At 42.9% G+C, this 23,468-nt stretch overlaps 1 protein-coding gene across 2 annotated transcripts in view; it reads right to left on the minus strand.

The window, feature by feature from the left end:
* Nucleotides 1-21,931, minus strand: part of C8A (complement C8 alpha chain) — a 27,021-nt gene extending 5,090 nt beyond the window's left edge. Inside the window, exons 1-12 of one of the 2 annotated variants that reach the window (XM_074831935.1) lie at nt 21,770-21,931; nt 19,555-19,651; nt 18,469-18,613; nt 17,173-17,317; nt 15,407-15,596; nt 13,704-13,904; nt 12,144-12,384; nt 7,988-8,116; nt 7,136-7,293; nt 4,758-4,980; nt 2,872-3,053; nt 397-809 (exon numbers count right to left, since the gene is read on the minus strand). In XM_074831935.1, coding sequence (XP_074688036.1) covers nt 2,902-3,053; nt 4,758-4,980; nt 7,136-7,293; nt 7,988-8,116; nt 12,144-12,384; nt 13,704-13,904; nt 15,407-15,596; nt 17,173-17,317; nt 18,469-18,613; nt 19,555-19,651; nt 21,770-21,888 — 1,800 coding nt within the window. In that variant the 5' untranslated portion in view covers nt 21,889-21,931 and the 3' untranslated portion in view covers nt 397-809; nt 2,872-2,901. Of the gene's footprint in view, nt 1-396; nt 810-2,871; nt 3,054-4,757; nt 4,981-7,135; nt 7,294-7,987; nt 8,117-12,143; nt 12,385-13,703; nt 13,905-15,406; nt 15,597-17,172; nt 17,318-18,468; nt 18,614-19,554; nt 19,652-21,769 lie in introns of those variants that run through there. The other variant, XM_074831934.1, reaches the window with a different exon arrangement.
* Between the last annotated feature and the right edge of the window lie 1,537 nt (nt 21,932-23,468).

The raw sequence follows: 23,468 nt of genomic DNA on the forward strand, positions 1-23,468 counted from the left end.
AGAGGGACACAGGCATGTGGATAGTTGGTGTGACATTGACCCCGAGGTAGAAAACAGCTCTGTCTCAAGCACTGCCCTTATCTACTCTTCTGTTAGCTGGTTATCTGGAGTCTGCACCTTGCAACCTCAGGTGTATTGTCATCAATCATTTGCTATTTTCTTTTGCGTACTGGTTCCTCTCTGCCCTTCCTTTGTTAATAACCCAGTTTGCCTATATCCATAAAAATATCTGATTGTGATACCATTTATCCAAAGCACCATACATCCATCATATACTTATGAGTGAGATAAACAAGGTCTCCTGGGAAATATGCCACAAGAAATATATAGGATAAATAACTATATCAAATGTATGTCAGTGTGCAAGAGGGGAAAATCCATTCATTAAAACCAGGGTGGAACTGCAGTATTTTATTGTACCTTCTAAGCTTTTAGTTTTAGAAACGTACATTTTTTTCTGCTTATCTCATGTAGCACAACTCTCATGCTGACCACTTCAGCATGAGATATATTAGCTTTTTTGACTGGCATTGTAAATGTGTAATTGCTCATAATCTTTTTTTTTCCAGACCTTACAGGCAGCTTCTTCCTTTCTTTTGACTTCAACTTGGCTGCTTCCGAGTTTCAGCCGTGCAGATGTCTGAGCCCTGGATGCAGTGGGGACTGGAGGGGGAGGAGAGGGGCTGCTGCTGAGCTGCCTTTGGCATTTGAAGGAAACCCTTGGGTTTGTATTCCATTGCCCTGGGTTGCGGGGTGAACGATGAGCTGTGCCCCACATGTATCCTCGCTTTCATCTCTGTGCTCCAACACTGCAATGTTCAAAGTGGAGAATGAGCAACTGCAGGCAAATCCCAGCTCTTTTGCCCTTATTTATATGTGCTTCACGGTGGTACTTCACATGCAGTTTCTTTAATCACTTGGATTTGTTCTTTTTTTCTTTCTGGTTCTTCAGTCTGTGATCTATCCTAGAAATGGCTCTAAAAGCTGAGGATGCTGGTTGCTTTCCTGCAGGCCTCATCCCTCCTCTGCCTCCAAGGCATCAGATCTTTCTCTTCATTAATTTCTTCCCTCTGGTCACAAAAGAAGCATACTTGGCTTTCTAACTCATGTGACTATACTCATTTTCTTTCAAGCATTTTCCTGAGTCCTAAGCAGTCAGTGTAAAGGTAAGAATTGCCTACGACCCAAGCTGGTCCTTGGTGTAAGAGCACTGTCTCCTGTTGCTACATAACCTGGCAGCCCAACACCAAACAGTAGTGATAAAACCATTGATAGGAAAACTTGTTTTGATCCTACATTTCACATTCCTTTGGGATGTCTAATTCATACTGATGTATGGGTGCTTCATGCTGCTGCATTTTCCCAACATGGAAGACATCAGATTCAAGCCCTTGGGAGCAAATTCATCTCTGGGTGAATATCACCTTTACCTGGAAAACAAAGTTGGCAAAAAGGCCACAGCTTTGCCATGCATCATAGGGATTTTTCACAGAACAATTACATCTCAGTGTTCAAGGTGACATGGTTTGTTGTTTTCTTATACAAAAACAGCCAATAGTTTCATTTTCAAGCAGAAGAGAAGTGGTGAAAAAATTGTCCTTTGGCAAACATGCACACAAAAGAAAATATGGGGCCAGATCTTCAGGTAGCATAAATCAGCTGCGGCAAAGGAGCGACACTGATTTACATCAGCTAAGTGTCAGACTCTAAATCACCACTGACACGCTGTTGAAAAACAAGCATTTCCAAGAACCAGAGCTATAGCTGAACAATTTCTTTCACTAAATCGTGATTCCTTTCTACTCTCTTTTTCCATTCAAATGTATATAGAAGTGCTCCTTTGTGCTTTGTGGTTTTGTTGCTGTTGTTGCTTTTCATAATGCTCGATTCCTTCTCGGCTTTTTTTTTTCCTTCTTTCCTTGTAATGAAAAGCACAGTAAAATGAAGTGCCATTTGCCTTCCGTCCACCCCAGGTTTTTGTGGCAGTTCATTAAGAAGAGGGAGCTGCAGGCTCTTGCTGTGGTCTCTGGACACAGTTCAATACTGTGTGTATTCTTGTGCTGAGATTTACGTCTTACATTCAAAAAAGCCTCTTAAATCAAGCAGCCCGTTAGCATCTTCTCCAGCTCTGGGTGCCTGGGAGATAAAACGCCTATGTGCTAACAGTCAGTTCATCACTGATCTTAAAGAGAAGTAGCCTTTGCTATTCTGCTGAATGGTTGTGTTCGAGCCTATTTATTTATTATGTATTTAAGATTCTTCATGAGTTTGGGTTTATGTTTTGCAATGATGCTTCAGCATCTTTAGGCTTAAGCCTCCTCCCATGCAGAGCAGCATATGGCTTTGCTGCAAATGCAGCCCTGGCCAATATGCTGGACTTAAAAATCTGACAGTGCCAGCTTATAGAAGTTTTGTGGTACATATGTCAATACCAACTGCATAAAAATGCAAGGCTTGTGAGCTCTTAATGTGTTTTTCAAAGGCAAATATAAAAATTTCTGTGAGTCAAGCTTACTTATGTAAACACTTTCGGTAAATTTATTTCATGACACGTTGTAGCCCCACGGTCACCCAGCAGCAAAGCCACCCGTGTGGATTCTCCACTGTCTCCTGTATCCCAGCCATACTGCTGTGAACTGGTGGGGCTCCCATGATACCTTGTGGGGTGAGGGGGCAGCCAGGTATGTGTTCAATCAGCCGGAGCAATTGGTCTGGACAGCAGTCAGGTTTTATGCAGCGAATCCAGCACATCTCCATATGTATGGAAATGCAATACTTCACAATTATCTCTCCCCAGCGTAATTCTGTTGCAGGATTATGCCCGGAGTATTTATAGCCAGCACAGACTCCAAACTGCTCTTGACCACATACCTGTGGGGAGCGATGCCGTCCCGTGGGCTGTCAGCAGGCTTTGCTCTGCACATCCCTGCCCATGCAGGGCTCCCCACCACGCTGCGGGGCCGGGTTGTTGCACTGCCGGCTGCGCTGCACGGTGCCCGACTGGCAGGGACCCCACTGTGACCAGCAGCTCCAGCGCCCGTTCGTCTCACCGCCTGTAAACGCATTAAAAAAAAAAAGAGGGAAAAAAGAATTATTCGTGTCTGAAGTGCTACAGACAGCCTGACTGTAGCGGTATGCTTTGTGGGGGAGCAGGGGAGGAAGATTGCCACCAGCAGTTCGTGATTTTGGCTCTGGCAGTAACCTCTGCTGTGAGCAGGACTCCCCGCTCCATCCAAGCCATGCCCAGCACACGGATGGCTGTTGAGATCAAGGCGCTTTGAAGCCGGGGGAGATGAAGCAGCGTCACCTTCTTCAGACACCAATAGCTGTTTCTTTTTCTTCTCTGCTCGTTGAAAGGCTGCAGCTTGGCTTTCCTTTCCCAAAGGGCAGCTGACAGCTCTCTCTGCACTAACTTTCTCACCTCTGACCAAAGCAGAGGGACAAAAGTCTCGTAACGTTGTGGAGGTGTTTTGAAAAGTCTGCCCATCTGTGTGGAGATGGGTCATTTTAAGGCTTTTTCATTACAGTACAGACTTGACTTGTCAGGAGTGTTCGATACTATGGATTGTGGCGGCGCTCCTGAATGATGGGAATGTTTGATGGCTGTCATTTACTGTCGTTTTTTATTTACTCAACTGGCCTTCATGCCTGGCTTGGGCACTTTATTAATCCAGACAGCACAAATGGATGTGTGTGCTCTTAGTGCTGAGTGGAAAGCTGGATTTCCCATCTGCTGAAACATCATGCTTTAAAAAAAACGGGTTTAGTCTTAAATGAGTTTTGGAACTATAAATTGCCCATGACTTGGAAGTGTGTCTGTCCCCACTGTTGCTAAAAGCAGGGAGCACAGGGCTGGCCAGTTTGTTGGGCTGCTTTGAGGCCAGGTCCTGAGCCTTCCAAGCTCCTCATCTAAGGCATATTCCTTGGATTTGGAGACAACTCAAAAAACCTGAGATTTTTAAAGGAACCCACTTTTCAGTCACTGAAGCAACACTTTTGAGTTCAGCTTCATAAACCATCTACCCAGCTCTGCTCTAACTCCTTATCTCATCACAGCTTTGATTTTCCAGTGGTGAGACCCTAGTTATGAGCACATGGTTGAAGGCCTGGAGCTCTGCCTGGTGGAACTGCTCTGAAAATGGATATTTCTGTCAGCTTCATGTGCTGAGATTTGGGTTTTTTTGTCATCACAAATCAGGACAAAAATATCCAGAGAGAACTGTGACATTTTTTTGAAATAGAAAAGCACGTTCCAAGGTTGACTTTTCTTGCCACCCATTTAATTTTTTAGGATAGTATATAAAGTAATAAGGAAAACATAAATAAAAGCCTGTCACTTTGGAAAAACACTTTTTTTTTCTCCAGCAAAATAGATACCTCCCTCTAGTTAAAATATTTCCCTATGGTGGGGTGGGGAATTTGGCAATGTGGCAATTTTTTACTAAAACAGCATTTTTGGTGCTTTGCCAGGGTGCTGCCACCACACCCCAGCCCAGCTCTTTGCAGCATGTCAGTAAGTCTCCAGCTATTAAACACGTCCTCATTTCCAGTAATTTGTTTATAATAATCTCCTGAGTTGCTAATTTAAGTCTCTTGCAGGGCTGTTTAGGATAGTGTAACAACAAAAGCGATACAGAAGCGAAGGCTTGGTGGATGCATGGGTGCAAAGAGCTGTTGGTTAATCCTGTGGAGGGGAAAACCCTGTCCCTTTGCTGCCTTTCACCCTCCCCTGCTGCAGGTGCACGCCGGGGTCTTACCTCGGCGCTGAGCCTGCTCACAGGCAGGGCCTCTATAACCTGGTCGACACTGGCAGAAACACGTGTCTCCCACCAAAATGGGTTCACCGTTGTTCTGGCACGGTCCACAGCGGCAGGCATTGAACTCCAACAAGTAATCATCCAAAGCCCGTTTCAGGTTTTGCTGTTTGGTTTCCATGTTGCCAAGGTTGCTTCTGCGGAGAATTTCATGGATGGGCTGCAGCTGCGTAAGAGGGAGATGAATAGCGTGGAGAGAATTTCAGCTGGCCGTCAACTGAGATGCTACCACGCTGCAGTTAGAGAGCTGTGACATTGCTGGATAAACTCGGGGCTCAGAAAACTCATTTGTCTTCCTCGACAGCTCCATGTACATCATGCAGATGCGTTACCACGACTGATGGGCTCCAGTGAGAAGCCACCATTCCAAAACCTTCCTCATCTTAAAGGTTTGTGCGGGATTGGCTTTTCTGAACACGCTTTGGAGCTTCAGTCTGGATTCAAATGATAAATTAAAACACCCCGATAAGGCTATTTTTTGATTGCTTTCTTAGTGCTGTCACAGTCTCAGAGATTCTTGCATGCTTTTTGCTTTTTAAACCAAAATGTTTTGGTAAGAGCTTTGGACAGTGGGTGTCATCAAAACGCTTGCCAACTTACCACTAATAGTGACCAGATTGTGAACCAACTAGTAAATGCTGAGCATGGAGAATTTTACCTTCCTACTTTTACCCTTTGGTGCAGCAAAATAATATTGAGCTATCTACAGCTTTAAGGCCATAACATACTTGTAATATTTCCAGTAGCAAAATCCAGTTCCTATATACCAGCAAAAATAGCCCAGTGTGGGCAACTGTAATTATAACTTGCCCAACTGAATATTAATATTCAACTGAATATTAAAGCTAAAAGCTTAGGGCTGGTCTGAGGGCACATAGTTACATTTGTCCATCCATGCATCTGTGTGAATGTAGTGCATCCTGGCTGGGAGTTGGTGGAAATTGGTCTCAGAGAACTGGGCATCGTCTCATTGCACAAGGTGCACTGAGAACAATTTGTGGGGAGGATCGGCCAGGATTTGGGAAGAGCTCTTAGACAAATTTGCACAAGCTTGTTTAACAAACGAGAGGGAGCTGCAGATAAGAGCTGCTGAAGTGGACATGAGTGCTTATCGGCAGCTCCGGTTGCACAGTGACTGCTGAGCTCCGGAGCAGCCAACAGAGAGGTCAGCACATGGTTTACTGGAAAATTGCATTAAATTTTGCCCAGAATTGATGGAAACTTGTGCAGAAAGGTGAATAACCTGCAGCTAGAACTGAAAGCACTTTTACATTATTGGGGCTTTCTGCTGCCAGGGTGCTGCCCGGGAAGGTTTTCAGAGTCCCTCTTGCCGTGCCAATAACACAGATAATTCCTGATTCCATTTTCCCTTCTCCCACCTTCTGTCAGAGCCAGGAGTGTGTGTGCTTCAAAGGAAGATGAGAGGAATAGAGGTGGCAGCATGTCCCTGCCATGACCAAGGTCCTTCCCCCAGACCTCACAGCTGCACTCCTGGAGCAGACTAGCAATGGTAGCATCTCGGGGTAGATGTGGTTCTCCTGACCACAGCCCAGGAGTTGTGCCCAGCTCCTCATGCCTCTGCGGTCTCTGGCCCTGCATTATTTGTTGGTAGGGTTGCTCTTCCTCTCTCCCTTTCTGTCCACTCCTCTTGCACCCATCTCCTCCCCATCTCTGGAGTCCTGTTGGATGCTTCAGTGATCCATTTTATGGGGCACCCAATAAAACAAAAGGGAGGAGTAGAGATTGGCTGATTTTTATGGCCACAGACCCACTTTTGGAGCATGGAGAAAGACAGGACCTGCCTGACAAAGCAGCCAGGAGCCCCCCTGCTCTAAAAACTCCTGAAAGCGCTCACAGCTATACCCACCGTAGTCTGAAGAAGCTAGGCATAGCCACTGTGGCTCTGAGGCAGGTGAAAAGCAGGGGGGATCTATGCAGAGCCTTTGCTGGGGCGGGGGCAAGACTTCTTCCCCAGCCCCCTGTGAGTCCCCTGCTTATACAGGAGGGCAGACAGTGTCGGGCAGAATAATAGGGATGAATGCAACTGCAGAGAGCCATTCATCGGAAAGCTGTTTGGGGACACATCAGAAACTTAACTCAGCACTAATCCAGCATTAAGCTCCTTGTCCGTCTCCCTGCGGAGGCAGTCAGTGGGAGATGTACTCCCCATTGTGAAATGAATAAGAGGTTACTAGATCAGTGGCCCATTACATTTAATCTTGTTCTGTGATAGGATCACAATAAAAATACAAAATGATCTGCTCGACTACACTTTCATTCCTTATAGCGGCAGAGTTTCTTCAACTGCAGAAAAGCCTTACCTCAAAATCAATAACAGCAGGATTATATTTTAATGATCTTCCCCAGTGACGGTACATATTGCCATCCCAACTGTTTAAGAGCCCTCCGCTGTAACTGGTATCTCCGCCTCTAATCCGGGGAATAATATCTTCCACAATAGCACTGTTGCTCTCAGCATCTGAAAAGTTGAATTACACCCATATTATTTAGTTACTGTTTCCACACATACACTAGAAGCTGCTTAATGGAAGTGAGATCAATTGTGCAAGGGACTATCACTGATGCTGCCTCCTGAAATCAATGGGAGCTCAGCGTCCCCTGCTCTCAGGGCAAGCCCTGCAACATTATCACAAGGCAGCTGGGGATGAGTCGAGCATCCCAAATGCTCCAAGCTGGTAATACCTGAAGAGCCTGCACACCTCCAGCCTTGGTTTCTAGTTAGCACGTGGGCAGCAGGTCATGCTGTCTATAGCTGGTTCAGTGATTTACAAATGTGGGGCTTCCTAGCCTCTTTGAGTACTTTTTATAGTCAGTTTTCACTTAATAGTTGCCACATTGCCCTTGTTATTCATGCCCAGTCCGTTGTGGCTATAGGGACTGCAGATTTCCAGCCACCCCACTGCCTCTATTCACTTGCGTTTCTAATCCAGGTATTGATACCTTAATTCTTGCTCTTTCAATAGCAATTGGTACTCCTGGAGACTTGGACCCAAAGTCGCTTTGGTCCCACAGTTGGGCCTGAGCCATGACTGGGGATGGCACCAGAGCTCCCGTCTTCATACCCTTGTGAGACCCTACTTGAATCTTGATGCTCAAGTGCCCAAGAGAAGTGACTCAAGATGCCTTAACAGACATTTGCCCTGCTATCATACCAGTTTTCAAAAATCCTTTCTTTGCACAGTCAGAGGATGTCACAGATGCTTCCAAATTCAGTTTACTCTCGCTGACTGTAAGGCCGATTGACATGCCAATACAGGCACTTATCTCTTCAGCGCTGATGTCTGCAAAACAGAAAGGAAACTGGTAAAATCAGTGACTCTTTCTGAGTGGAAGCATGTTCATTTTCCTACTTGTTTTTTTTCTATCAATGAACAAAATATCCGGTTATTTGCATGGCCCATTTTTCAAAGTCAAGAGCTATTCAGGGCAGAGGACAACCTTTAGTCTTGCAGGGGAAAAGCCAGTATTTTATTGGGGTGTATTGGGTCTATTGCATAATAGGTGAATGGGGAAATGTCCTTACTGTAAAAATTGTTTCCTTAGAAAGTATTAGAAGAAAGTAAAAATCTTAACACAAGGCTTCAGGCATGTATTTCCTTGTTTGATCTATTTATTTAAAAATAAAACATTAATTTTTACAGACTAACTCATAACTAGGGTAAAGCTGGAAACAGCAGCTGAAATTAGTAGATCCTCACTAATTTTCCTAAACTCAGGATCTGACCCATATGTTAGGGGCTTAAGTAACGTCCTAAGTAGCAACTTGCAAAAGGTCTATCTGCTGAGAGTTGCCAGAGCCTTACTGCCTGCTGCTGGGCTGCTGCTGCCAGCACTGCCACATACATCATGAAAATATGTAACTGGAGACCCATGAAGCAACTGCAGAGGGGAGAAGGGAACTAATGAGGTGTTTTCACCAAGGTAAGCAATGTGCATATTTCATACAGCCTGGTTTTATGTACACATGTCAGTGTACTGCAAATATAAGGCCGTCTTCTTTAATAGTTAAAAAATCCATTGATTTCAATAAATACAGGTATTGTAAGTAATAGGTAACTTTTATATTGCTCTTTTTGTCAGAGGACCTTAAAGTGTTTTACAAAGCAGCCTGGTGATCAATACCACGGTATTGAAAGGGAGGCACAGAGGTCAGCGGGATTTGTGCATCATGGCTTAATGGTCTGAAGATTGAACCTCTGGCTGAATGTTGTCTGCTGAACTGCCTCACCCCAGCACCGGGAGCAGTGTCTTGTCTTGCTCGTGTTTAAAATACTGGTAGAACACCCATAGCTCTTGTTTTGTTCCCTTCTGCACACCCTGAAGGAGAGACTCGCTGGAGCCACGTGGGGCATGGATCTACTCGTTGGCTTGGTGGGTCGCAAGCAGCGGAGGTGCTCAGCATCCTGAGAAAGAGGCTACAAGTCCCGGATTCAAACTGGTGAGAGCTGAAGCATGCTCAAGACTTCAGGGGGAATTACATCCCATTGCAAAACTGGACCCTTGAGAAAGATTAAATATGTAGCACTCAATTACTTGTACTAAACTGTTCAACAGTTGTAAACACAGTGGGTAAAGTTCATTCACCCAAAGCAACATGAGTGATTGCTTATCTTGGTGTTGGAGTGCCATAAAATTAAACTTGAGGAACACCCTGATTAATTGATTTGCCATGGTTCCTGTTAGGTAATTATGTTCAGCGAGGGTCTGTCAATACAATTCGCTATTGGTTACAGCAAGATTGGGTCTTGATAAATGAAAAGTGGTTATCGTTGCAAAAGGGTGGTCATAGAAAATATTGGCACTTGAGGGGGGAGCCCTGATAGTTTTTTTTATATGATATAATTTGTGATAGTTACATGTGCTCGAGAGATAAGATTTACTGCTGCGTTTTGAATTAATCAGAATATATGAAGACTCTTTCTAATTTACTCTGCATAATGTTTCTCCCATAAATGTTCTTGTAATGTGTGAACACATTATACACATTGTCTGCTAAATAATAGAACCATAACAATCCATTTTAAAAACAAGTAATGAAAAATATTGATGGCAGAGCGACAAGGGACCTCATTCTGACATATGTATTTATTTCACTCATGACCACATCCATACAAGCCCTTGCAGCCTGAAAGCTAGAAATGGGTCTGGCAGCAAAACAGCAGTCCTAAGCTCTGCACTGGTGACTTGCAGTCTGTTCCTGGGTATCTAAACCCAGAAGGTGACTTCATTTTCAAAATTCAGGTTTCCTAGATGCTTAAAGTCCAGCTCATGCCTATGTCTAGCTAGATGCTCAGCAACTGCTCAAGCTGTCTCTCATTTAGGGAGGACTCAGCCTAGGAATCTTTTTCCTGGGCAGGTGCTTTAGTCACTGGTCTATAAAAAAGGAGTGTTTTCTCTTCCAGAGCATTTAACATGTAGCCTCATGGGCTAGGTGGGCTCTCAGGAGGCAGTGGTTAGTCTAAAGCAGGTGCTCAGCCCTGAGGGGACTCAGCAGTACATCTGCAGGCATCTGCAGAGCCTCAAACTCATCTTATGAAGCTCTAATTTTAAGACTTGAGCGCTTATATCCTGATCCTGACCATTCCTCGGGGAAGGCAGATGATCCCCTTGCAAACACAGCCTTCAGGCATGGCTGTGATCGCCATTAGAAATATATTTTTTTTCACTATATGCTTTTAGACAGTGGCATATCAGCCACTGCAGGTGGGACCTTCTGAGTCTGTGTTGTGTGACGTAGCGCACTGCTGACTTGGGAAACGTGGACTTTCTAGCAGAGTCTGGCTTAGATGAAAATAAGACAGAAGTGCGCTATATTAGAATGAAAATTACATCTCCACTGGGGCGCATTTTTGTCTTTTGCTGAACTTCAACATCCTTCTTTCCTAAGATAAGGCATCTCATAGCAGTAAATCTCCTCCTTATATGTACAGCAAGCACAAGATAAGGCAAAAAAATAGCCTCCCTCCACATGCTCTTGATTCATTCTTCCTCTGAAATTGGCAGTCTGCTTCCTGAAGACTTGCTTGCCAAGATCTTGTTCACTTCTATATCACTCACTCTTCAAAGTGAATAAGTGATTTGAAGAGGTATCATGTTTCCAAACATTAATAGTTCAGGAACTTGATGAAAATTCTCTCAGTCGGGTAATTTCTTGTGGAAAAATTGGCATGGTTAACACTCAATATGGAGTGTATAGTTATCCTAGTGCTGATGGTACCAAATAATTTCAGAATAGAGGCAGAATTTGGGGCAGAACCATGGAAATTAATGGAATTACAGCAATTTGCACCAACCGCAGCAATTTTCACCTGTTGTCCAAGATCATAATTTTCTTTTGCATGAATGTCCAGCCTGAAGTTACCAAGGCAGCATTATCCTCAGCAGAGCAGGGTGATGGTCCTTAGGGGAAGTGGGACCTATTGCATTGTCAACACCTTTGCAAAACTTGACAATATGGTTAGTGTACTAAAGTACCATATTATTGTTCTGCATCTTATGTTTTTGATTAGGAAAAGTGTTATGCTTTGGCTCGCCAGTAATGGCTGTTCTTGTGCTCTAGACATCTGGAGTGGATATTTTATGTAACTGAGATTTAGAGGTATGGCTCTCCAGCCTCATACACTCTAATTTGTTGAGAACTGGAGCTAACACAGGTCTGTTAGTCTTCAGATATGACACTAACCAGAGTAAAGTGGCAGAGGTATTGCCAAGTGCAATGCGTTATTTCCTTTTACAGAAAATTGAGACCCTCACTATTAGGAGACTAAAACGTGAGTGGGCTATCTTTCTTTACTCTGGATGAGTTTGCAGTCCTTGAGCGTTCATGAGAATGGCCAGAACAAAGACTATAAGAAATAGGAGAAGATTAGAGAAGTCTAGCAAGTGACACTGAAAGAAAGGGAGAAAAAGATGCTCAGGTTCCTTCCTAAACTACCAAAATCTCACCCAGATTCTTCTGAAATTGGATCAGGAAGCACATTTTGTGACACTCAAGCTTATCCCCGGCTATGTGGCCAGTAGTGCCATCTTGTGAACAACGTGCAGATACCCTTGCCCTACCCCCACAGTTCATTTTTGGGCTTGTGACGAGTATGTGTCTATCATGTGATGGGACATGCCAGCCAGCTCAGCAAAGAGGTGCTGATGAGTACCCACCCTCCCAGGGCCCAGGGAGATGGTGGCTGTGAGGAGCAGCCAGAGCCAGATGTATTACTCTGCTGGACTGGATCCACCCCGTGGTCACCAGGTTGGAAATGCCCGGTTTAGAGCAGAAAGTTGTGAACAGAGAATATCTTGTAATTTTCTAACCTTTTCTTCTCATTTCCTCCTTGTTAATGACAACAATGTACTCAAAGACACCTCCCATAGTGCCAGATGTCATGAAATGGGTGCCGTAGTCGTTGATGAATTTGGCATACATGCCATAGTTGTAGGTGTCCGGAAGCTCCTGCAAGGAGACCAGCACATCTTCATCCAAAACAATGTTGTCCCTTCTCATCTTGAAACGGGCTGTCTGCACCTTTGTCACACCTCTAATGAATCCAACCTCCTGCAGATAAAGAAAAGAGGAGCTGCCACTCAATGTTCACTTAAAAAAAAAAAAAAAAAGTAATTTCTAGTCTTTAGGTTTGCAGAAGAAAGCCTGAATCTCTGACTGTCAGTGCATGTTGAAGGCATGAAAACAAGCCCAGGTTTAAATGAAATTGGTGGTAATTCTTTTTTAGAGTGTCTCTTTCTTGTGTGCTGTATGAGGTGGAAGGCAAAGCCATGGGTTTGGATGCTATGGGGGTTTTTGTTGATGCACAAATACGATCAGAATCAGCTTCCACATGATTCCCTCCATCCTCCATTTCTGCTATTTCTTTTTTCTGGTTTCCTTTCTATAGTGTTTATTCCCTTTTGCTTTTTTCACAGGCTTGACCAGTGATGCAAGACAAGGGCTCAAGGCAAGCCCAGTACAGCCCAGCAATGGGGGGATACCCCAGCCAGGAAGGTGTTGATGCAGAGAGGATTTTCTGGATATACCACCGGATCCATGAATCCTCTTCTAGATTAGCCATTGCCTCAGACAAAGCTCCTGTGCAACCAGAACAGCCCTTTAAATGATTCCTTCAGTAATTGATCATCGTTTAGCTGCAAACATCATGTGAGTCTAGACAAGGGTACAGTAAATACTATAATGGTGCCCATTTCACACAGCTTTTAAGGGCATTTTAACTCAGACCACCATCAAAGTAATTCTTCTTTATTGTTTTCTGTCAGCAGCCACAAAAGAAGTGGAGACAAGGCACAGTTAATGTGGGAAATACCAGCACTCATGTTATTAGATTGGAAAAAGGTCGTCATAGCTAGTCCATGATGTAAACCCACTGTGAGAAATACACCCTGTTACTGAGTACTCTTTTTTTAGTGCAGCATTTTAACCTCCTGTAAAAAGTAGCTATTTCCCCATCATAAGGCAGCTTGTATTAATTTGAACAAGATATATTTGCTACTAGAGATCATTCCCTGAGGACAACTGTTTTGATCAACATCTTGATATTTCCTCCTCCCTCATCGTCACTTTAAGCATTTTTTTATTTATGTGCTTAATGTAGCCATGAAACAGGATGGGGTGAAATGACATGTGTTGTGGTACTTCGTAATTCAATTTTATTCCCGCTCCCTGTTTGCTAAAATATAGTAAGAACAACAAACAGAATTACTAATGATCATACATTTGCAATTACATGAACAAATTAAGGTACAATTACTATGTGTTAAAAAATGCAATTGAGAGAATAAACTGACATAAGTTACAGCCAGACCATGCGATGCACAGATGACACGACTGGAGCATATGCATCACTGATTCTTTTCTTTTTTTACCTTTGCAGTGTATTGCGTGAAATTCTTCAGGGATCCTTTGCCACCTGATAAAGTGAGGCCCAGTTCTAACTGGAAAGGTGATCCTCCAGGCCCAATTCCAATGGTAAAGCCTTTTGTTTTGGATTTATCACTTTTAAGGGCATCAAGCAGATCCTTTGAATCATCATAAAACTCAAAAGCGAATCCAGAATCAGCATGAGCCTAAAGTGAAAGGAGCAGACATTAATTTTTCAGGTACTTCCTTCCTTTTTAATCTCTATTTCTTTAAGGAGCTGATGGTGCCTCTGTTGAAGCCTGTGATACTCCTGACAACACCAACATTGACTTCAGTGAATGTGGAATAAAGAATTAAGTCACGTGCCATTCCACTTGGAAATATGTGAGAAGTGTGGATAAACCCATGCATTTTGCTTCATCCATCTCTAGGCAGGGGAAAGGTTGTGTTTAGCCACTCAAAGCAGTACTATTACAGCCAGAGCTGGTAATGGTACCTATTTAGCTAGCTTGACACTTCCCATTATAAAACTCTCCTTCTAGTTCCTTACAGCTCTGCCAAATCATCACAGTTTGGACTGAATTTTTTTCTCTCCAGCCTGCTTCTGGATGAATTTATTTAGGAAAAAAAATTCAACAGTAGTCATCCAGCCACTTGCAAAGGCAACGCTAGAAAACAAACATTGTTTTGCCTGTTTTAGAGAAGTGACCTTTCCCTTGACAGCTCTACTTTGCTGGCGTGTGGAATTGAGCAGCCTTGCTGAATCCAGGCTGTCCTATTTGCCATCTCTGTAAAAAGCCAGCTAAATTACCAAAACTGAAAAAAAATCTCACATAATCATGAATGACTTTCTAGACCCCAGCGGTTAGACTCTCTCAAGTCAAGATGTGTGGGGGGCATGCTCAGGTGTTCCTTGGCACCTCACCATGGTGCAGATGTCCTTCTGCTGCTAGCAGCAGATATGGAGTAGAAAAAAACATGGTCCATGTGGTAGGTCTGTCTGGGTTCCAACCAGGGACTAAGGGGCCCAGGGCACTCTGCCTGCTGGGAGGACACGAAAGCCACTTGCATTGAGCCTGTGGCTGTAATATTCCCCTGGAATAATGTGCTTCCATTCATTCATGTCAGAAAGCATGATAAATGTTTAACAGTGTGGCCAAGGCCCCACTTATGATGTGGGAGACGCAGGTTGAATCCTTGCTCTACTTAGTTCAGTCGCCAGCATCAGACGTGGCCTCACTAGTATAGACATTGTGATACATGGTAGTGGCTTTCAGGATCTCTGTCTTGCTCAGAATTTGGATTTATGTCCCTTGTAGCCATGCCATAGACTTAAAATGCTTTCAGATATTGAATTGGTAGCATTCTTCCTGTTTTACACATGGCCAGCTTCATCCTTAGAGAGGCAAGTGGCTTGTGCAAGCTCCACAGCTCATTAATAGCAGAATTTAGAGAAAACCCATTTCCCTTGGCTCTGACTAGGCCAGAGTAAACAGTGGCAATGCCTGGGTGATAAAGCACATTAATTCCTTGATGTGCCATAAACCAGCATTTATATCATCGATTGCTTGTTGTCTTGGGGACAGCTGGAGAAAGGTACCTTGAAAGACAGCCTATAGTGAATGATAAAACGTACCTGATATCTTCATAGGAAGTTTAGATTTTAGCTGGGAAAACATTGCTAAATTTGACCATCGGAAGAACTTACTAGGAATTGGTATATGTGAAAGTTGTAAGGTTTGCGGAAATACTTCTCGTCGTCCCCGTAGTACAGACGTTCACACGCAGCATCGTACTTCAGCTCCCGCCACTCTCCATTGTAGACATACTCACAGTGGCCTCCAAAAAAATTAGGATCATATATGTACTGGCTTGCTTCCTCTGTTAGGATGTTGTATCTTGGAAAGAAGTAGCGTTCAGAAAGTTATCCATAGCTCCTGTTTTATTTCCCCAACAGTCTCTGTCACTGTTTCTGTTCTCCTGACACTACAGGTTATCTATCCTCAGGTCACTGACTTTGAATTTGGATAGCACCTAAAATCTAAGGGTTGAGTTTGTTATCTTCTTGCTGTCTCCTTCCCAAAGCTAAGAGGAGACAAGCAGCCATTTTATTTCCAAGACATTGGTTTGGACTCATATGCTAGGAAGAAATCAGTTAAGTTGTCCAGTCCATCCCAGCAAGTATAGTTATGAAGGTCCTAAAGTCCTGGAATTCCTCAAGGTCCCCCTTAAGCCTAATGCATCTCACTGTCAGAGTGTGTTTCCTGGCCTGTAATTGTTTTCTACCTTAATTTCATCTCCTTCCTTTTAATAATGGTCCCATTTCTCAGGGGAGTTGGCACCCTCCCTAGACTTGCAGTCTGCTTGTGCTTTGCCAAGTCTCTCACTTATTATTTCCTTACATTTCTTTCTTCCTGCTCTCCAGCCATCACAGTTGCTGCCCTCTGAAATCCTATTACTTAATATTCCCTGTAATTCCATGGCCCAAAGTGAAAGCATTATTCAAACTAGACAGCAGCATTGCTCCTCACAACAGGGAATCATCTTTAAGACTACGATGGTAAATGCTGTTGCTTTTGTGTGTTGTGCGGGAGAAACACATCAGAGACCAGTATTAAATGGGGTGCTCGGTGAAAATGGATATATGTCTTGAAAAGCTTTTGATGGACTCTCCCAGGCTGTGGGCCAGAGAGCCATTTATTTTGTGGACTCTAGAGGGTGTTGGATCAAGATAATGGGAAAGTTATCTAATGGCTGAGTACATTCTCATACTGTAGCCCATGTTCTCCAGGTGAAACTAAGCAGTGTCTGGCTTAAAACACAAGATTTAAAACAAGAATGTCACAACAGACAATTCAACTTTAAACTCATTCAGGATTCCTCTTTTCCATGTATCACCTAACCAGAATTTGAAACTGAATGCAGTAAAACTTTTTCAGGGATAGGTGTATTTACCCTGCTTATATTCATGTGGAGCTCAGGCTCTCTGCCTTAAATCTGTGCTCTGAAGTCCTAAATCCTGGAGTTAAATCTTCCCCTTAAGGATGAACACCACCAGGATGCTGCATCTTCAAAGTCTACTGTTTGCTTTAATATATTGCTTTAATCAACTGGAGAAAGTTGTAAGGTAACTGGACTCGGAGAACTGGGTTATATTTTTACATGAGTGTAAAAAGAACACCTCTGAAGCGTCTAAAGGACACTCTAAAGTGTCTCTGTACTAAAGTACAGAGTGGCTGAGAGAGACCAAGGTCAGATAGTAAATTCGAGACAGAATTTGAAATAAAAGCTGGGATGAATCATCCTGCCTGCCTCCCTCATTGCTACCGATGGTCGGGTGGGACAGCAGCTCTCCTTGGGGTTTGTACAGCACCCTATCAATTCACGGAGCACTGCTATCACTAAGGAAGAACAATACGAAAACCTGAATCCAGTTTTGATTGTGAGAGTAGCAGCTATTGATTCATTACTCACCCTTGGGCAGCTTTTTCAGACCCTGGGATTGGGAACAGATGTTCACAAGGGCTTTCAATATCTTCATCCTCACAGTTATCCTCATCAGACCCATCTCTGCAGTCTGACTCTCCGTTGCACACAAGATGCCGTTTAATACAGCGACCTAAAATGCGCAGGTACAAGCACTCACTTATCCGCCCTTCAGAAAAACCTGTCAGCTCACAATGATTGTGTTGTTTTCCACCCATATCTCAGGGCTACAAGAAGTCATGCTGGGTGTTAAACACAGCGCTCTTCCATTGGGAACTTGCTTTTCCCAGCTCCTTGTGGGGGAGATTTTCCTTTGCAACTTGGAGTGAGCACAACTCAGGAGTCCAAGATGGCCACTCCCTTGGGCTCCCATGGGATGGGAATCAAGTAGAGGTCACCTCACTGGCCTGATTTTATTACCTACAATCATGCTTTTGAAAGGGAGCCACGGGAAGCAATAGCTTCTCCACTTGGCTTAGGGAAGTCAGCTCTGTCTGGTAAAGTGCAATTTTGCCTCTTCCCATTGCAGGAGGTATTTGGGGAGTTTATTGCAATAATTATGGCAAGAATGGATGTTTGCAGGAAGGGCAACTTGAAAGTGTTTTGCTTCTGGGAAGTGAGGAAAAACCCTTGACATGACATTCATGACAGGAGGGAACTGGTACTCCTGTGCTTGCCTCAATGGAGTGATGAAGACCTGGTCACAGAGCTGGTGTGTATTTCTAAATTTCAATGGGATTTGCATTAAATGCTCAAGATGGGAGTTTGAGCCATTTGTGTAAAAACAAAAATCTGTCAAGGCTAGTCAAACTTTCAGAGAACAGCCGTATTATATTACAATCTTCAGAGCTGGGGATGGCTAAAAATAAATAAATCACCCCAACAGATTGCTAGTTGGATTCATGATTGAACTATGTCTTTTGCAGGGGGAGAAAGTGGTGCGTTGTGGGAGCGGTGGTGCCCATGGAGGGGAGTGTGAGTGTGTAGCACAGCAGTTGGAGCAGAATATTTCTACTCTCTTTGTTCCACTGAAAAATTAACCTTTTCCACGTCACACAGCCTTCTTTTCTTTCCAAATCTAAGTGTAACATGGATGGATTTCTGTAATAGTGGAGAAAAAAAAAAAAGATGGGGAAATTTCCTGCTTTCTCTTGCACCAGTTCACCATCCTGCTGGCTGGCTGGCTGGCAAACCTCTGCCCATGGCAGGGGACTGATATCACCCCAGGTCTGTCCACCCAGGACCAAAGCCACTTTGGCAGGAGTTTGTGCCTGGTTCACTCACCTGTTTCCTCGCACCGAAAGTCCTTCCCACAGCCGGGGGGTCCAGTGCACGTTGTCTCAGCACGACAAGCTTGCTCGCCCCAGAGGTGCCCTGCACATCGCCACCCTGCGAACGCCGCCGGCTGCACCAGCCTCCGGTACCGGTGCTGAACCGCACGAGAGAAAAACACCACCAACACCTAACTTGTGTCCACCAGAGACATCACCTCGACAGGCTATAAATCAATTAAAACTATCACTTTCATCTATATTGTTATTTTTTTTGTATGGCCCAAAGACTTCGTACATGATAAATGGAGAAGGAGGGTCAGCAGAGAGGTGGGACTTCAGGAGATTTGCCTGAAGTTCATACAAGAGAATTTAACGGGGGCTGGAATGACTGATTTTAAAAATCTCTTCTCTGTTTTATACCTTGGAAATAATATGGAATTCTTCCAGTTACACATGCTTTGTCCTGGAATGTAACAGGCTCAGATGGACGCAGACACTAATTACAACACTGATCCTGCAACATTTCTGATGGATTATTAATGAGAATTGCTGCTCTTTAAACTAGGAAGGAAAAAAAAAAAGGGAAAGAGAAGAGCCAAATCATTTACTGACTATAAGCACAGGAACAAAAACTGCAGGGATATAAACTCAGTAGAAAGCAAAATTATGTCAGGTATTTGAAAATAAATTCTTGAATTATGAAGACATATGTGAAATGATATAAAAATTTGAGAACAGGAGCTGATGAATGAAGGCTGCTTCTAATGTCTTTTCCTTGGAATATTTGCATTAAGAATCAGGGGATAGTTAATTAAATTTGAGATAGAAAAAGGAGAAAGTCTTGGGCAAATATTCTGGCCTGATCCTTCCACTATTTCCCTTTTTCATTTTGCTGTTCTGCTGCTTTAAACGAATTTATTCCCCTGTTTACACCAGGGTAAGAGCCTCTCTAGCAGAAGAGCAGCTCCATCATATTTGGATGAGTTTACTGGATGCTTCAGAATGATGAATATGTATAATATATATAATTAATGTGTGTACATCCTCATCACAGACACATCTGAAGATAAATGAATACATTACAGTGGAGTCTTACTTTTTTCTCTTGGCAAGGAAAGCAATCAGTCCATTCTGACCACTGGCTCAGCTGACAGTTGACAGGAGCTGGAGAATTAACATCTCTGCTGCTTCTTCTAAGGAGGGGAAGAGAGAGGGGTCTAAGGTCTTTGAAGTTTTGTTTTAAGGAGGGCTGGAGGCTAGTGGGGAGAAAATGATCTCTGTGTGCATTTTTCCACCAGGAACCTATTTTGTAGGAAATGGGAAGCATCCCTTAGCAGGAGTGGCTGTACTACCCAAGATGCCCTGTCTGAGTATCTCACCATCAGAACTGGTCAGGGGTAGGAGTTGCAGGACCTGAGGATTTTGTCTTGGGTTTCCTGCTCTTCCAAGAGATACTGCCCCTTTCCAATATGTAGATTGCAATAAAATATATGTACATCATATGCAGTAAAATATATGTGCATCATATATATATTTAAAACCAAACACACTGAGTAAACAGAAGGAATGTCGAGAAGAGACAAGTGTTAAGGAAAGGCTTTTTTGGGTTTCTTCTCAGAAGCACATCACAAACTCCAGGAGTAGTAATGTTTATTTCCTTGTACCTATTCAGAAATCTATTGATTTCACTTTTTTTAACACCACTGTGAACTCATGGTCAGTATTTTTTCAGACAAGTATGAAATCAAGGTCTGATTCCCATGGGCTTTGCAGAGTGATGGAGATGGCTGCACCGACAGTGCTGAGAAGGTAAGGTACAAAGCCGTGTCAACTATGGGAATTTGTTGGTATTTCTAAAAGGAAAAGCATACATTGTGAGAAGATGAAAATAACTGAAGTATTAAAGCTGAAAATGGCAAGAGTACTGTATTGCAGTGGCCCTTGGATCAGACTCTCTGCACATACACTGAATATCACTATACAACAGCAAGAAAATACTTCTCTTGCTTCCCAGACCAGTCGTTATGATCTCTATTTCTGTCCCTACTCCTACAATCTTTATTTGTATAATGTGTCTCTTTGTCTTGAGGAGCAATCTGTGGCATGTCAGTACAACTCTGTTTGCCACAGCCTTCAAAGCATTTTGAGGGGTTATTTTGAGCCAAAACATTGTTATTATTTTGGTGATTAACTAATGAGCAGTCTGTTTTACTTATTAGATTGTAGTCCAAAGAGAAATATTGATAATTAGCAGAGGTACGGAGCGCATTGGGGATTCATCAGAGGCTGTAGAAGAGAGACTTACTAAATGAAAGCCACAACAGCTCAGCAAGGGAGCCTGTGGATGCAGATCAGTGTATGAGATAAAAACCCACCGTGTCTCCACGAAAACAACAGGAGCCTGAAGACAAACACAGAGCTGGAGGACACGCATGTATTGATGCCTTTTTGCTCTGACAGGAGGATTTGTGGGCTGTATCCTTCAGCACTTCACAAAGTACTTAATTGGCTCACCTTCGATTGGATTTTACATTTACCTCTTCATTATTCTGCCTTGTTTGATAAGTTCATCAAACATCAAAAATCTTGTCTTTGTTCATTTTCAAAAGGGATTATCGGAATAAGCCTTCATAATTAAGTGTATCACTACTGCATTTTTTTTCCTTTCCGTCTTCTCCTTGTCTCCATGTTCCAATTATCACTGATACCTTTTTTTGATCCTTCTAAATCATATTTGCCTTTAGAACAAGCCTGAAATTAGTAGCTGAAGAAAAAAAATCCAACCATTTTCCTATCATGGCACTATAGCTTTAGAAAAAAAGTGGCTTGTTTATTCCCTTCCTTCAAAGCCTAAGTGACACTCGTATGGGTTAATAATATCGTTCAGGGAAAAAAAAATTGAGGTATGAAGATCTGGCTTGGATTGAAAATTGGGTTATTCATATGTACTTGTTAACTTCACATTGTCAAATGCAAAGTAATTTTAATGAAAAAGAATATGAAAAATATTCACTTCTAAGTCATCCTGTATAGGGAATTAATTTCAAGTGCCCAAACCCAGTATGGTAATTTTGGTAAGGAAGTTTAAGAAGGCTTAATAGTCATCTGTAAAAGAAAAACCATTGTGCAAACAGTTCATATAAGAAGGAGTTACGATGCCTAGCGTGGGCTTTGGACAACTGCCAATATTTTTTTTTCCTGGTAGCTGTTTACAGAGAGTACAATGTGCCTCAAGTCAGGACAAAATTGATGGGCTGACTGACTTGCCTGTAATTTCTGTATGTAAAGTTGGGTGGGGGGAATGGACTTACCTCTGGGAAGGCAATGCCTGGAGCTCCCTGCGTGCTGTAGCCGTGGCCTGACGTGCCGTTAAAGCCAGCAAACGTATAGACAGAATCAAAAGAGAAAACTGACACAGGCTCCACTGCATTGTTTTTCCATATGTAAATGTTTGCTATAGATCAGCTGCAAATGAAAGCTTTAGGCTTCAGGATGCTGTGGGGCAAGCACTGCTAGAAGAAGCACGGAGCCTACCGGACTCCAGAATGCTGCGGTAAATCATTGACAACAGCACAGGTCAAATCACAAAGAATCAGGACACATCCCAGAGGCCTTTGCCCTTTTGGAAACAAATTCCCACTTTTCTGTCAAGGGAACATACTAAATGGTGCAACTGTTTCCACATTAAAGTCAATCAAGTCCTGTTGCAGCAGTGTGTTTCTTGTCCAACTTGCACCCTCCTTTTAATTTAAAGGAGGAGGAAACTTAATTTTTTTTCCCACAGTGACTTAACTGTAATTTTGATACATCTGATTGCTGACCAGGGAGAAGCTTCCCAGTACAGCAAATTGAAGATTATCATAAAATTGTGTCATGAGGGACACGTACCTTCCAGATAAGTCAAGGAAATGTCAATTCAGCTTCTTCCCATTGCCATCCCAATAAGATAGTGTCCCATCTCCAAAGCCGGTGTGAGCTATCACCAGCTTTTGGATGGCCCTACACAGTCACTGCAACACAAGAATCTAAATCTTTGTTTTCTAAAGTGATTTGGGGTGAGGAGGATGCCCCCTGAATCTGAAACTATGTCTTACCCATATGCAGTGCAAACCCTTCTGTTAGTGGTGGCTCTAATGCTTATAGCTGGTTGGGATCTTAACACAGAAGTAGTGGATGTGCACAAGTATAAGAAAGCAATACCATAGCAAGCAAGAACATCATGGGTTATTTATTATTAAGATAATAGTCAAAAGATGGGAAAATTTATTTTTTGGGTGTTGGAAGAAAGAAAAAATGGCCATTGGGAAGACACTTGGTCATACTGTAGCCCAAGCTGCCCCATACCTGTTTCTTCAAGCTTGCACATAGCCTGCAAAATTCCCCTGAGAGCTCCTGGGCAGCCACAAAAATGCATGAGGAATCTATAACTTCATTAGATACTAGTTAAAAAAAAAAAAAAAAAAAGAATTAAGACTTTTGTGTTCAAACAAGGGTCTGCATCTCCCTGCTTTTTCTTCTGCATAAGTGGGCTGAGATTCTTCATGCATAGATGAAGTGTTCCCAGCAGACAACTGGAAGTTTGAACCTCAATAAATTCAAGAGAAAGTGTAATTATTGTAGGAAAATCTGGTCTTGGGCTATTACAGCTATTAAGCAGACAGTGAATTGTCCTCTGTCCACAAAAGACTGAGATAGAAGTGTCACTCTGTGTATTTCCCAAATTAATTGCAAAGCTCATTTCAATAGCTGGTATTGTAAATTATCAAAATAAAAGGATCTCTTACCATGTTATTTTAATGTAATTAAAGTTCAGAATGACCCTGGGGCTTGTCTTTGCTAAACACGAAGAAATGTAGCACATGGGTAAACTCTGTAGTGAAATGAAATGAAAACTGCCTTTTTGTGACCTTCGAGAGTATGTTAATGTAATCCCTTACCTACTAATGCACTTCAGATGAGTTCAGAAAGTCCTTGTCCTTTATTCGCCTACACAAGAAGAACTCAAGTAAG

The sequence above is a fragment of the Strix aluco genome, chromosome 8, assembly GCF_031877795.1.
Source record: "Strix aluco isolate bStrAlu1 chromosome 8, bStrAlu1.hap1, whole genome shotgun sequence".
NCBI classification, from domain to species: domain Eukaryota; kingdom Metazoa; phylum Chordata; class Aves; order Strigiformes; family Strigidae; genus Strix; species Strix aluco.